This window comes from Hyla sarda, chromosome 3 (assembly GCF_029499605.1).
Source record: "Hyla sarda isolate aHylSar1 chromosome 3, aHylSar1.hap1, whole genome shotgun sequence".
Classification (NCBI taxonomy): domain Eukaryota; kingdom Metazoa; phylum Chordata; class Amphibia; order Anura; family Hylidae; genus Hyla; species Hyla sarda.
The window spans coordinates 102,563,765-102,579,008 of record NC_079191.1 but is presented as its reverse complement, the minus strand read 5'-3'; the positions used below and the strand labels follow the sequence as shown (position 1 = coordinate 102,579,008).

The window sequence follows — 15,244 nt, the reverse complement described above, 5'->3', positions numbered from 1 at the left end:
GGTATGATGCGGGCTCCTGACTCCAGCCCACATCATACCGGCCGACCCCCAGCTGACTCCTGTAGCTGGGGGTCGTCGTTAATAGTGGACATGCGACGATCACTGCGGCCGGCTATTAACCCTTTAGATCGCCGCTGTCAAAGTTGACAGCGGCATCTAAAGGTGCCTTTATCCTGTCCCTGGTTGTCCAGTGGGGTGGGTCGCCCCCTGCCGCGCGATCGCGCGGGGGGGGGTGATCTACTGTGGAGGTAGTACCTCTCCCGCTGCGGCAGCTCCTGCAGAGCACACAGGAAATGCCAAATTCCAAAATAGCATATTTTTGATCACTTTTTACACCATAGAAAAAGGAATAAAAAGCGATGGAAAAGTCCTATCAAAACAAAAATGGTACCGATTAAAACTTCAGATCACGGCGCAAAAAATTTGCCCTCATACCACCTCATACGCAGAAAAATAAAAAAAATTATAGGGGTCAGAAGGGGACAATTTTAAATGTATTAATTTTCGTGCATATAGTTATGATTTTTTCCAAAAGTACGATAAAATCAAACCTATATAAGTAGGGTACCATTTTGACCTACAGAATAAAGATAAAGTGTCATTTTTACCGAAACATGTACGACGTAGAAACGGAAGCCCCCAAAATTTACAAAATTGTGTTTTTTCTTCAATTTTGTCAAAGATTTGTTTTCCCATTTAGCCGTAGATTTTTGGGTAAAATGACTGATGTGCTTACAGAGTTGAATTGGTGGCGCAAAAATAAGCCCTCATATGGATTTTTAGGTGCAAAATTGAAAGGGTTATGATTTTTAAAAGGTAAGGAGGAAAAAATGAAAGTGCAAAAACCGAAAAACGCTTGGTCCTTGTCACGATGCCGGCTGGCAGGTAGTGGATCCTCTGTGCCAGAGAGGGATGGCGAGGACCGCGCTAGTGGACCGGTTCTAAGCCACTACAGGTTTTCACCAGAGCCCGCCGCAAAGCGGGATGGTCTTGCTGCGGCGGTAGTGACCAGGTCGTATCCACTAGCAACGGCTCACCTCTCTGGCTGCTGAAGATGCTGAAGATAGGCGAGGTACAGGGGAGTAGGCAGTAGCAAGGTCGGACGTAGCAGAAGGTCGGGGGCAGGCGGCAAGGTTCGTAGTCAAGGGAGATAGCAAAGGTACTGGTACACAGGGTATAAACACACAAGAACGCTTTCACTGGCACTAAGGCAACAAGATCCGGCAAGGGAGTGCAAGGGAGGAGACTAGATATAAGCAGGGAACAGGTGGGAACCAATTAAGCTAATTGGGCCAGGCACCAATCATTGGTGCACTGGCCCTTTAAGTCTCAGGGAGCTGGCGCGCGCGCGCCCTAGAGAGCGGAGCCGCGCGCGCCAGCACATGACCGCAGGAGACGGGAACGGGTAAGTGACCTGGGATGCGATTCGCGAGCGGGCGCGTCCCGCTGTGCGAATCGCATCCCCAACGGCCATGACAGGGCAGCGCTCCCGGTCAGCGCTGACCGGGGAGCTGCAGGGAGAAAGGCGCCGTGAGCGCTCCGGGGAGGAGCGGGGACCCGGAGCGCTAGGCGTAACAGTACCCCCCCCCTTAGGTCTCCCCTTCTCTTTATCGGGTAACTGCCTCCCCTGGGATGAGGACACCGGGAAAGGAAGGAGGGATTCCTCAACGGCAGGCAGAACCGCAGGAGTAGGAATGGGGAGAGAGGGCAGAGGGCGAGACCTGGCACGGGGCAGTGTGACACCAGGACGAGGGCCATGAGGGGACACAGAAGCTTGCCTGGGAGGGGGGGAGGGGCATTTCCTGTGGCAGGCAGAGTCCTTAATGACCTTAGGGGGACCGGATACAGGAGGAACCACAGAGTTACGGCAAGGGTTACTGGGAACCGGTTTTAGACAGTTCTTGGCACAAGAGGACCCCCAACTCTTGATCTCCCCAGTGGACCAATCCAGGGTTGGGGAATGAAGTTGAAGCCAGGGAAGTCCAAGGAGAATTTCCGAGGTGCAATTGGGGAGGACCAAAAGTTCAATCCTCTCGTGATGATATCCGATGCTCATAAGAAGGGGCTCCGTGCGGAAACGTATGGTACAGTCCAACCTGGCTCCGTTGACCGCGGAGATGCGGAGTGGCTTGACAAGACGGGTCACCGGAATATGGAATTTATTCACAAAGGACTCCCGAATAAAATTCCCAGAAGCTCCAGAGTCCAGACAGGCCACGGCTGAGAGGGGAGAGCTGGCTGAAGTGGAAATCCGAACAGGTACCGTGAGACGTGGAGAAGCCGACTTGGCATCAAGAGACGCCACACCCACGAGAGCTGAGTGTGAGCGTGCGTTTCCCAGACGTGGAGGACGGATTGGGCAATCCACCAGAAAATGTTCAGTACTGGCACAGTACAAACAAAGATTCTCTTCCTTACGGCGATTCCTCTCTTCCAGGGTCAGGCGAGACCGATCCACTTGCATGGCCTCCTCGGCGGGAGGCCTAGGCGCAGATTGCAGTGGAGACTGTGGGAGAGGTGGCCAGAGATCTAAGTCTTTTTCCTGGCGGAGCTCTTGATGCCTCTCAGAAAAACGCATGTCAATGCGAGTGGCTAGATGAATGAGTTCATGCAGGCTAGCAGGAGTCTCTCGTGCGGCCAGAACATCTTTAATGTTGCTGGATAGGCCTTTTTTAAAGGTCGCGCAGAGAGCCTCATTATTCCAGGAAAGTTCAGAAGCAAGAGTACGGAATTGTATGGCGTACCCGCCAACGGAGGAATTACCCTGGACCAGGTTCAGCAGGGCAGTCTCAGCAGAAGAGGCTCGGGCAGGTTCCTCAAAGACACTTCGAATTTCCGAGAAGAAGGAGTGTACAGAGGCAGTGACGGGGTCATCACGGTCCCAGAGCGGTGTGGCCCATGACAGGGCTTTTCCAGACAGAAGGCTGACTACGAAAGCCACCTTAGACCTTTCAGTAGGAAACTGATCCGACATCATCTCCAGATGCAGGGAACATTGGGAAAGGAAGCCACGACAAAACTTAGAGTCCCCATTAAATTTGTCCGGCAAAGACAGGCGGAGGCTAGGAGTGGCCACTCGCTGCGGAAGGGGTGCAGGAGCTGACGGAGGAGATGATTGCTGGTGAAGTTGCGACTGAAGTTGGTGCACAATGGTGGACATTTCTGACATCTGGTGGGTTAGATGGGCGATCTGTCGGGCTTGCTGGGCGACCACCGTGGTGATATCAGAGGCAACTGGCAGGGGAACCTCAGCGGGATCCATGGCCGGATCTACTGTCACGATGCCGGCTGGCAGGTAGTGGATCCTCTGTGCCAGAGAGGGATGGCGAGGACCGCGCTAGTGGACCGGTTCTAAGCCACTACAGGTTTTCACCAGAGCCCGCCGCAAAGCGGGATGGTCTTGCTGCGGCGGTAGTGACCAGGTCGTATCCACTAGCAACGGCTCACCTCTCTGGCTGCTGAAGATGCTGAAGATAGGCGAGGTACAGGGGAGTAGGCAGTAGCAAGGTCGGACGTAGCAGAAGGTCGGGGGCAGGCGGCAAGGTTCGTAGTCAAGGGAGATAGCAAAGGTACTGGTACACAGGGTATAAACACACAAGAACGCTTTCACTGGCACTAAGGCAACAAGATCCGGCAAGGGAGTGCAAGGGAGGAGACTAGATATAAGCAGGGAACAGGTGGGAACCAATTAAGCTAATTGGGCCAGGCACCAATCATTGGTGCACTGGCCCTTTAAGTCTCAGGGAGCTGGCGCGCGCGCGCCCTAGAGAGCGGAGCCGCGCGCGCCAGCACATGACCGCAGGAGACGGGAACGGGTAAGTGACCTGGGATGCGATTCGCGAGCGGGCGCGTCCCGCTGTGCGAATCGCATCCCCAACGGCCATGACAGGGCAGCGCTCCCGGTCAGCGCTGACCGGGGAGCTGCAGGGAGAAAGGCGCCGTGAGCGCTCCGGGGAGGAGCGGGGACCCGGAGCGCTAGGCGTAACAGTCCTTAAGGGGTTAAATAAGTATTTGTGCACAACACCAGCAGTACACAACAGTGCTGCAGCGCACAGTCGCTGTGTATTAAAAACAAAATTGCACTTTCTCAAAGACTATTAGGAATGGACTGCTGGGTATGTAATATACCGTCTACAGCAGTGGTTCTTAACCTGGGTTCGATCGAACCCCAGGGGTTCGATGAGACAATCCCAGGGGTTCAGCGGGGGAGGTCGCAACAGGATAGGCAAACCAAGCAATTGCTTGGGGCCCCAAGCTGGCCCAGGGCCCTGAGCAGAGCCGGTGTTTGCCCGTCCTGTAGCGCCGGACAATTCCCCCCATCACTATTAACTCCCTGCGGCCCCGCGTTAAGTTTAAAAACGCAGGGCATCCAGGACATAGCGTACGCCGGGACATCACTGACGTCCCGTGCTTGCGCCCATGGAAACGAAGGAGCAGAGGACCGGAGGATAGAGAAGGAGGAAGACGCGCGCTGGCCATCTTGGTAAGTGACCAGCGGCATGTCATCTTCAGTGCTCTGACCACCGGTCCTGAGACCTACTGCTATAGCCGGAGCGGTGGTCAGAGCACTGAAGCAGGCATACAGCCTCCAGCCATACACTGCATATGGCTAGAGGCTGTATTTCTGTGGGGGAACACTGCCTACATCAGTGGCCTAGATAATGTGGGGGAACACTGCCTGCCTAATATGGGGGAACACTGCCTGTCTAATGTGGGGGAACACTGCCCGCCTAATGTGGGGGAACACTGCCTGCCTAATATGGGGAACACTGCCTGCCCAATGTGGGGGAACTCTGTCTGCCTAATGTGGGGGAACTCTGTCTGCCTAATGTGGGGGAACTGTCTGCCTAATGTGGGGGAATACTGCCTGCCTAATGTGGGGGAACATTGCCTGCCTAATGTGGGGGAACTCTGTCTGCCTAATGTGGGGGAATTGTCTGCCTAATGTGGGGGAACACTGCCTGCCTAATGTGGGGGAACTCTGTCTGCCTAATGTGGGGGAACTGTCTGCATAATGTGGGGGAACACTGCCTGCCTAATGTGGGAGAACCCTGCCTGCCTAATGTGGGGGAACACTGCCTGCCTAATTTGGGAGAACCCTGCCTGCCTAATGTGGGGGAACACTGCCTGCCTAATGTGGGGGAACACTGCCAGCCTAATGTGGGGGAACACTGCCAGCCTAATGTGGGGGAACACTGCCTTGCTAATGTGGGGGAACACTGCCTTGCTAATGTGGGGGAACACTGCCAGCCTAATGTGGGGGAACACTGCCTGCCTAATGTGGGGGAACACTGCCGGCCTAATGTGGGGGAACTCTGTCTGCCTAATGTGGGGGAACACTGCCATTGTTGCGAAAATGACTTGAGAGTGGCACTTGCCAAGGTAAAGCAGCGCATTTCTGAATTGGTCTCTGAAAGACAACAGCAGAAGTCACACTGATTTGCAGTAAATATTCATTGGGGGAGATTTATCAAAACCTGTCCAATGGAAAAGTTGCCCAGTTGCCCATAGCAACCAATCAGATCGCTTCTTTCATTTTTAACAAGTCCTCTGCAAAATGAAAGAAGTGATCTGATTGGTTGCTATTGGCAACTCAGCAACTTTTCCTTTGCACAGGTTTTGATAAATCTCCCCCATTATGTTTTGTTTTTGTGTGAAAATCATGTTTTCATGGTTTGTTCTTTGTTCTTAATGGGTTTTTTCATTTTGTGCACCTATGTATAAATATATACTTAAATATATACCTCCTATGTTTTGAATATGAAAAAATCATATTTTATTTTTTCAATTAAGAGGGGTTCAGTGAATGCGCATTTGAAACTGGTGGGGTTCAGTACCTCCAACAAGGTTAAGAACCACTGGTCTACAGACTAGTATAACCAGCAGACGATTTGTTGTGGAACAAAGACACAGAGTTGCGCTAAAAACGTATTCCTCCCTCCTCTCCTAATGTTTCTACAGCTGAGCCAGCTTGTTCAAATGTATAAGGCAACACACAGCTCTCTGCCCCTCTCTGTAATACAATGCTGTAGAAAGTAACTGGGAGGTTAATCACTGCAGTAAAAAAAAAAAATTCTATGAAAAACGCACTGCTCTCAATCCAACAGAACGCTGACATAACTAGGAGGCGAAACGCTGCTGGAAAAAAATTGTCTGTGTAACACACAGCGCAGTCTGTCCTATCTCTCTGCAATGAAAGGATGATATGACGAGCCGAAATATGGCTGCCGATTATATAGGGCTGTGACATCACAGGAGTGGCTGGCTGCTGATAGGCTGCATCCTGCATGTGATTCAGGGTCATCCCACCACCCCTTGTTCCCGCCTTCCCAGGATTCCGTGCCACATGTCCTCACATCTGAATCTGCCATTTTAGATGCCCTTGGAGCCTGGACCGCACTAAATGGAATTTAATGAAGCCATTTGAGTGATAGAATCGCGGCGTAATTCGCATTCGCTGCGAAGTAAATTCTTCATGAAATTCGTAACTAATTCGGATTCATCAGATTCTATTTGCTCATCTCTAAAACAGCCTAAGCCTCTCTAATCAATCTGAAACATTCTTATACTGTCTAGTCTAAGTTGAGGCTATCTAACAATTAGACAGTATTAGTAATCCACTATTTGGCCATTTATAGGTGTCTGGGGGGCACAGACAACGCTACATCTGCTTCAACTTTTATTCAGTTTTTATATGACCTTCAATATATGGGGTTAAAGAAAACTGTCAAGCAGATATGAGAGTAGCGACTGAAGCTTTCACACTGAAATGGTTTATGTACAGACTAAAGCAATATTACAGCAGGTTACCTACCTGTAATGGTCCCAGAATTGAACTTGTTGTATACATAAAGAAAAGACGCAGATAGCTGAGCACATTGCCAAAAGCGAATAGACCTTCTGCTACCAGTGTGGGATGGAAAGCATCCCAGTCCTTTCTTTCTGCAATGTGGTGGAACTGTCAGAGGGGCAAGAGGGAACATTTGTGAAATGACATCTTATCCTTGGATATGTTATTATCAATAAATAAGTAGAATACAAATGACAACAATCAAATTGTTTAATATTCAAACAAAGCTGAAGTATAGTGGTAAGTTCAAAATGTTCCGTGTATCAGCTTTCCTTAAAGAGCCCCTGTCACCAAATAAACTGTTCTAAACTAACTCAAGCCATGTTCCCTAACTACTCCTAACACTCCTTTAGCTTTAAAGGGCTCTGTATCTTACCTTTCTTCTTGCTCACATAGTGCAATTTCCTAGCAGGAGAAAGGGGGCGTTTCACTGAAGCCTGCTGGGGGACCACTTCCGCCCTCATATGGTTGCAGTGTTGTGATGAATAGAAGACCTCAGGCTCTGTGCATGTTTCAGTCTGTGTTGCCATCAGTGAGGCTCTCTTGCAGCTTTCAGTCTGTGCAGCTTTCTGTGAGAATATGTGGAGTTTTCACTTTCTGTGTAGATGTCAATCAAGCTCAGTGCAGAGTGTCAGGCGGGGAGGAGACCAAACTCACTGTGTTAATTGTGGCAGGGAACAGAACAGAGCCCCCTAGTGTCCATTTTTTCTATTACATTTTAACTCCTTGGGGACAGAGGGCATATGCATATGCCCTCGCGTACCGTCGCTTAAGGACGGAGGGCGTATCCATACGCCCTCGGCATTTCTAAACACTGCCACTCGCCGGGCGGTGATCGGACCGGGATGACTGCTGATATCTATCAGCAGGTATCCCATGGCAATGCCTAGGGGGCTCCTGAGACCCCCCATGTCGGCGATCGCGGCAAATCGCTGGTCAATTCAGACCAGAGATTTGCCCGCGATCCGGGCCATTCGGGTCACTGGTGACCCGATCGCCTGGAAAATAAGAATGATAATAAAGGTATAGGAGCGAGGTGGCATTTTTGCCACCCCCTCCTATCCCCTGCCATTGGTCGGTCAGGCTGACCACCAATGGCAGGAGGGGGGGCGGGGGGGTTAGAGTTAATTTCCCCCACTCTGGCCACCGATCGGAAGTTGGTACAGAGCGGGGGAACATGGGCGGCGAGGGGGGGGAACATGGCATCACGGAGTCGGCATCACGGAGCAGCGGTGGCAGCAGGAGGAGCGGCGGCCGGAAAGTGCGGCGGAGAAGGCTGCAGTGAAGATCGCGGTAAGTGATCTTCACTGTGGCCTTGTAAAAGCTGAAAAACTACAGCTCACAGCATGCCCACACAGCCAAAGGCTGTCTGGGCATGCTGGGAGTTGTAGTTTTGCAACATCTGGAGGGTCACAATTTGGAGACCACTGTGTAGTGGTCTCTAAACTGTGGTCCTCCAGATGTTGCAAAACTACAACTTTCAGCATGGACTGACTGTCTGGGCATGCTGGGAGTTGTAGTTTTGCAACATCTGAAGAGGCACAGTTTGGAGACCACTATATGGGTGGTCTCTAAACTGTAGGCCTCTAGATGTTGCAAAACTACAATTCCCAGCATGACCATACAGTCAGAGATGCATTCTGGGAGTTGTCATTTTGTAACAGCTGAAGGTTTGGGGTGCCCCCACCATGTGAATGTACAGGGTACATTCACACGGGCGGGTTTACAGTGGGTTTCCTTCTACAAGTTTGAGCTGCGGCAAATTTTCCGCAGCTCAAACTCCCAGCTGTGAATCCCTGGGATACTGTGAATCCCCGCCTGTGTGAATGTACCCTAAAAACACTACACTACACTACCAAATAATAAAAAGTAAAACACTACATATACACCCCTTACACCTCCCCCCCCCCCCCCAAATAAAAATGAAAAAAGGCACATACGGCAGTGTTTCCTAAAGGGAGCCTCCAGCTGTTGCAAAACCACAACTCCCAGTATTGCCGGACAGTCATAGACTGTACTGGTAGGCTGGGAGTCTTGCAACAGCTGGAGGCACCCTGTTTGGGAAAGACTGCTGTAGGGTTTTACTGTAGGTAACCGGGTCCGCCCCTATTCCAAATTCCTTATTTAGGCCTCAAATGTGCATGGTGCTCTCTCACTTCAGAGCCCTGTCGTATTTCAAGGCAACAGTTTGGGCCACATATGGGGTATGTCTGTAGTCGGGAGAAATTGCACTACAAATTTTGGGGCGATTTTTCTCCTTTTACCCCTTATGAAAAGGTAAAGTTGGGGGCTACACCAGCATGTTATTGTAAAAAAAAAAATAAAACATTTTTACACTAACATGCTGGTGTTGCCCCATACTTTCCATTTTCACATGAGGTAAAAGGAGAAAATGACCCCCAAAATTTGTAACCCCATTTCTTCTGAGTATATAAATATCCCATATGTGGAAGTAAAGTGCTCTGTGGGCGAACTACAATGCTCAGAAGAGAAGGAGCGCCATTGGGCTTTTTGAGAGAGAATTAGGCTGGAATTGACGGCTATGTGTGTTTACAAAGCCCCCATGGTGCCAGAACAATGGACCCCCTCCACATGTGACCCAATTTTGGAAACTACACCCCTCACAGAATGTAACAAGGGGTATTGTAAGCATTTACGCCCCACAGGTGTCTGACAGATTTTTTGAACAGTCGTCCGTAAAAATGAAAAAATGTAATTTTTCATTTGCACAGACCACTTTTCCAAAGATCTGTCAAATGCCAGTGGGGTATAAATGCTCACTGCATCCATTATTAAGTTCTGTGAGGGGTGTAGTTTCCAAAATAGTATGCCATGTGTTTTTTTTTTTTTACTGTTCTGGCATCATGGGGGCTTCCTAAATGCGACATGCCCCCAAAAACCATTTCAGCAAAATTCGCTCTCCAAAAGCCCAATGTTGCTCCTTCCCTTCTGAGCCCTCTAGTGCACCCACAGAGAACTTTACATACACATATGAGGTATTTCCTTACTCGAGAGAAATGGGGTTACGAATTTTGTGGGGCATTTTCTCCTATTACTCCTTGTGAAAATGAAAAGTTTTGGGTAACACCAGCATTTCAGTGTTAAAAATAAAATTTTTCATTTTCACGTCCCACTTTAACAAAAGTTCGTCAATCACCTGTTAAGGCTCACTGTACTCCTTGTTACGTTCCTTGAGGGGTGTAGTTTCCAAAATAGTATGTCATGTGGGTATTTTGTGCTTTTCTGGCACCATAGGGGCTTCCTAAATGCCACATGCCCCCCAAAAACCATTTCAGCAAAATTTGCTTTCCTAAAGCCAAATGTGACTCCTTCTCTTCTGAGCATTGTAGTTCGCCCGCAGAGCATTTTACGCCCTAACATGGGGTATTTCCATACTCAGAAGAGATGGTGTTACAAATTTTGGGTGGCATTTTCTCCTATTACCCTTTTTAAAAATGGTAAATTTGGGGGGAAAAACTGCACTTTAGTGAAAATTTTTTTTTTCATTTACATATCCGACTTTAATGAAAAGTCGTCAAACACCTGTGGGGTGTTAAGGCTCACTGGACCCCTTGTTACATGCCTTGAGGGGTGTAGTTTCCAAAATATTATGCCATGTTGCCATTCGCTTCTGTGCCCTCTACTGAGCCCTCCGAACACTAGACATACACATATGAGGTATTTCCTTATTGGAGAGAAATTGGGTTACAAATTTTGGGGGGCTTTTTCTCCTATTACCCGTTGTAAAAATTCAAAAACTGGGTCTACAAGAACATGCAAATTTTCTCCTTCACTTTGCTGCTATTCCTGTGAAACACCTAAAGGGTTAACAAACTTTCTGAATGTCATTTTGAATACTTTGAGGGGTGCAGTTTTTATAATGGGGTAATTTATGGAGTATTTCTAATATGAAGGCCCTTCAAATCCACTTCAAAACTGAACTGGTCCCTGAAAAATTCTGATTTAGAAAATTTTGTGGAAAATTGCTGCTGAACTTTGAAGCCCTCTGATGTCTTCCAAAAGTAAAAACATGTCAACTTATGATGCAAACATTAAGTAGACATATTGTATTTGTGATTCAATATATCATTTATTTGGAATGTCTGTTTTACTTACAAGCAGAGAGCTTCAAAGTTCGAAAAATGCAAACATTTTTTCATCAAATTTTGGAATTTTTCACCAAGAAATTATGCAATTATCGACAAAAATTTACCACTAACATGAAGTAGAATATGTCACGAAAAAAAAATCTCAGAATCAGATTGAAAGGTAAAAGCATCCCAGAGTTATTAATGCTTGAATTGACAGTGATCAGAATTGCAAAAAATGCTCCCGTCCCTAGGGTTATAATGGGCTCCGTCCCCAAGGAGTTAAACATATTTATGTTGATAATTTTATAAGCAAGTGAATGGGAAAGTGTCTGCTAATTACACAAGGAACACTATTTTAAAAGTTTTATTTGGTGACAGGTACTCTTTAATGAAATCAGCACACAGAGTGCAGACATTGTTATATGGTTGTTACATAGTTAGACAATATGCATATGCAATGTGTAGAGGACAGTGAGATCGGATGATGCCTAAAACATTTCAAACTTCCTGCCATGCTTGGATTTTGAATGAACAGTGAATAGTAAAAAAAATTGAGCTCTCATTTCAGGAAAGACTACTTCATCTAGTTGAATGTGTTGTGGATGTCATAACAATCTAAGAGTTTCATTACTGGATAAAAAAAATCCAACAATCCATATTATATGGTGTAATGACATGTTAAAAAGACTGGCCAGTCAACAATACCTGACAATTCTAAACTGGCACACTGACTTCATATATAGGTACATCAATATTACAAATGTTAACATAAATGTGGCTACTTAAAAAGGACCTGTGGCCAACCACAAAAAAATTAAATTTAATTATCATTAACTCCTTAAGGACTTAGGGCGTACCTGTACGCCCTGAGTCCACTCCCCTTCTATATCGCTTCATAGCGGGTCGGGCCAGGCCTCTAACAATGGCCGGGACTCGTGGCTAATAGCTTGCGGCACTGATCGCGGTGCCGCACGCTATTAACCCTTTAGATGCGCGTTCAAAATTGATCGCTGCGTCTAAAGTGAAACTAAAATGTTGCCGATTAGCTCAGGAGGCTGTTTGGAATTGCCGCGGTGAAATTGCAGCATCCCAAACAGCTGTAGGACAGCAGGAGGGTCCCCTACCTTCCTCCTCACTGTCCGATCGCCAAATGACTGCTCAGTGGCTGAGATTCAGGCATGAGCAATCAAGCGGCAGAATCATTCCTATGAGAAACCAGTGATCAATGATAAAGATCAGTGTGTGAAGTGTTATAGGTCCCTATGGGAGCTATAACATTGCAAAAAAAAGTGAAAAAAAGGTGAATAAAGTTCATTTAACCCCTTCCCTAATAAAAATTTGAATCACCCCCCTTTTCCCATAAAAAAAACAGTGTAAACAAAAAGAAAATTAAACATATGCGGTATCACCGCGTGCAGAAATGTCCAAATTATAAAAATATATAATTAATTTAACCGCACGGTCAATGGCGTATGCACAAAAAAATTCCAAAGTCCAAAATAGTGTATTTTTTATATCATGAAAAAAAGAAATAAAATGCAATCAAAAAGTCCAATGAATACAAAAATGTTACTGCTAAAAACTTCAGATCATGGTGCAAAAAATTAGCCCTCATACCGGCCCGTATGAGGAAAAATAAAAAAAGTTATTGGGGTCAGAAGATGACAATTTTAAATGTATACATTTTCCTACATGTAGTTATGATTTTTTCCAGAAGTACGACAAAATCAAACCTATATAAGTAGGGTATCATTTTAATCGTACGGACCTACAGAATAAAGATAAGATGTCATTTTTACCGAAAAATTTACTGCATAGAAACGGAAGCCCACAATATTTACAAAAAATTTTCTTAAATTTTGTCGCACAATTATTTTTTTCTCCGTTTCACTGTAGATTTTTGGGTAAAATTACTGATGTCACTGCAAAGTAGAATTGGTGGTGCAAAATATAAGCCATAATATGGATGTTTAGGTGCAAAATTGAAATGGTTATGATTTTTTAAAGGTAAGGAGGAAAAAACGAAAGTGGAAAAACGCTCAGTCCTTAAGGGGTTAAATACCTTAGGGTGTCCTGATCACACACTTTTTTACAGTTTCTTGATAGGTCCAAGATTGTGGGTTTAAAGTTTGTCTGAAAATTCAGGGAATTAGTCAGATGGGTGTGAACTTAATTGTAATAATGGGAGTGAATATCAGGTGATGGGCAGCATTATAGCCAAGGCGTGTGTATTAGGCAAACACACCCCTTAATGCACAACATTTACATTGTCTGACTGTATAATCCCACCCACCACTTCCACTATTAAAATTAAAGGGAAACAGAAACTGACAGTGGGTTTACCTGCACTAAACCTGATACACAGGGTTATATTGCAGGTGACCTGGATTACAATGATGTATCACTTACCTGGATCCACAGTAATCTTCTGGAGATACACGGCATATTAGGTATCTCCAGAACCGGACTGTGGATCCAGGTAAGGGATACCTCATTATAATCCGGTTCAGCCGCCCTCTAACCTTGTGTATTGAGTTTAGTGTTGGTGAATCTGCCTTCAGTTTCTCATGAGTTCATGCCCATCTGACTGATTCTCTGAATTGTCAGACAAACTATAAACCCACATACTGTATCTGAGGAACTGGAGGGCATATCAAGAAACTGTAAGGGTATGTTCGCATTATAATACTGCATGAAGATTCCGCAGAAGCAGAGTCCCATTGATAGCAATGGGATTTTGCTGTGCTGTGCACACAGAAGGATTTCCCGATTCCATAGTCTGCAGAAAAAATAGACATGTCTCTGAGATGGCGCATTTCTGAGCGCTCGTATTGCCGGCATGTTCTGACAGTGCTCCGCTGTTGGGGGAATGTCCACATGGAAATTTTCCATACGGACATTCACCCGTGTGAACATAGCCTAAAAAGATATTTGGTCAGGATACCCTAAGCTAATTAAAAACAGTAAAATCAAATGTTTGGGGGGGGGGGGGGGGGTTGGCTACAGGTCCTCCTTAAAGCCTGCAATGTGTCATATTTACCTTGCTGTGAGCCACTATTTTAAGAGTGAAAGTTGCTAAATATAAAGAATTCATCACAAAGCTGAGCTGATTCCGAGATTCTTCCAAAAAATCTTCCAGGCCATCATACCAAAGCCTCTTCACATCTGACCAAACCATCCCTGAAAAAAAAAACACACATGAGACTCAGGTGGATATTATTATCAATGTATTGTGTGGCTGCATATAAAGGCCTATCAATTCTCTGTATTCATTTGAAAAAGGAAAGAGCAAACAGATAAAGAACACATCAAGCTGTAAACACACAACAACCTCCAAACTGAAAATCTGTTTGCTCATACATGTCAGCTGATAGGATGGACCTATCCTTGACAGTCATAAATAGCATCTGAAAAATTCCTCTGAGATGTCCATATTTTTATAGGGGTACTCCAGCCCTAAGACATCTTATCCCCTATTCAAAGGATAAGATGTCTGTTTGCGGGGATCCCCGCAATCTCTCATGCAGCACCCACCTGTCTCAGCTGCAGGAAGCGATGATCGCTCCGTGTCTGAAGACTCACGACCCTGGGGCCGGAGTATTGTGACATCACAACTCCGCCCCTTGTGACATCACACCCCGCCCCCTCAATGCAAGTCAATGGGAGGGGGCGTGATGGCCGTCACCCCCCCCCCTCCCATAGGCTTGCATTGAGGAGGCGGGGTGTGACATCACAAGGGGGTGGAGTTGTGACATCACAAGGGGCAGAGTCGTGACATCATGATACTCTGGCCCCGGGGTCGTGAGTCTTCAGATAAGGAGCGATCATCACTTTGTGCAGCTGAGACAAGTAGGTGCTGCATGAGAGATTGCAGGGGTCCCCAGCGGCGGGACCCCCACGATCAGACATTTTATCCCCTACCCTTTGGATAGGGGATAAGATGTCTTAGGGCTGGAGTACCCCTTTAAGGGAAAAATAGAACTTCTTTCTATTGTTAAGATGTGTTACCAGTATATTCTGCTATGTGAACTCAGTGTGAACTGATGTGCTACATAAACAAATACTAAAATGTAATGATGATCTTTGTTTTTAATACAGATTACAGAGATATTATTTTTATGGTAATAATAAGGAAACAAAAATCCTTGTACTTCCCATAACTCATACATTTTCAATGACAGTTATCTATGTCATCTTCTCATTCACATTCTTGCCAAACATTTATGTTTCCTTTATGGAAAAGGGAGGGGTAAGCCACAGCCAGATTGCTCTTACCAGACAATAAGTTTGGGTAGTAAAAAAT

The 15,244-nt window shown here is 46.5% G+C and overlaps 1 protein-coding gene across 2 annotated transcripts in view; it reads right to left on the bottom strand.

Annotated features, from left to right (window-relative positions):
- The window catches only part of TRPC1 (transient receptor potential cation channel subfamily C member 1), a 126,571-nt gene that overhangs the window by 49,569 nt on the left and 61,758 nt on the right, over positions 1 to 15,244 (bottom strand). For both annotated transcript variants that reach the window (XM_056564801.1, XM_056564802.1), the window contains 2 exons: positions 13,982 to 14,121; positions 6,815 to 6,958 (listed from right to left, as the gene is read on the bottom strand). In XM_056564801.1, coding sequence (XP_056420776.1) covers positions 6,815 to 6,958; positions 13,982 to 14,121 — 284 coding nt within the window. The remainder of the gene's footprint in view (positions 1 to 6,814; positions 6,959 to 13,981; positions 14,122 to 15,244) is intronic.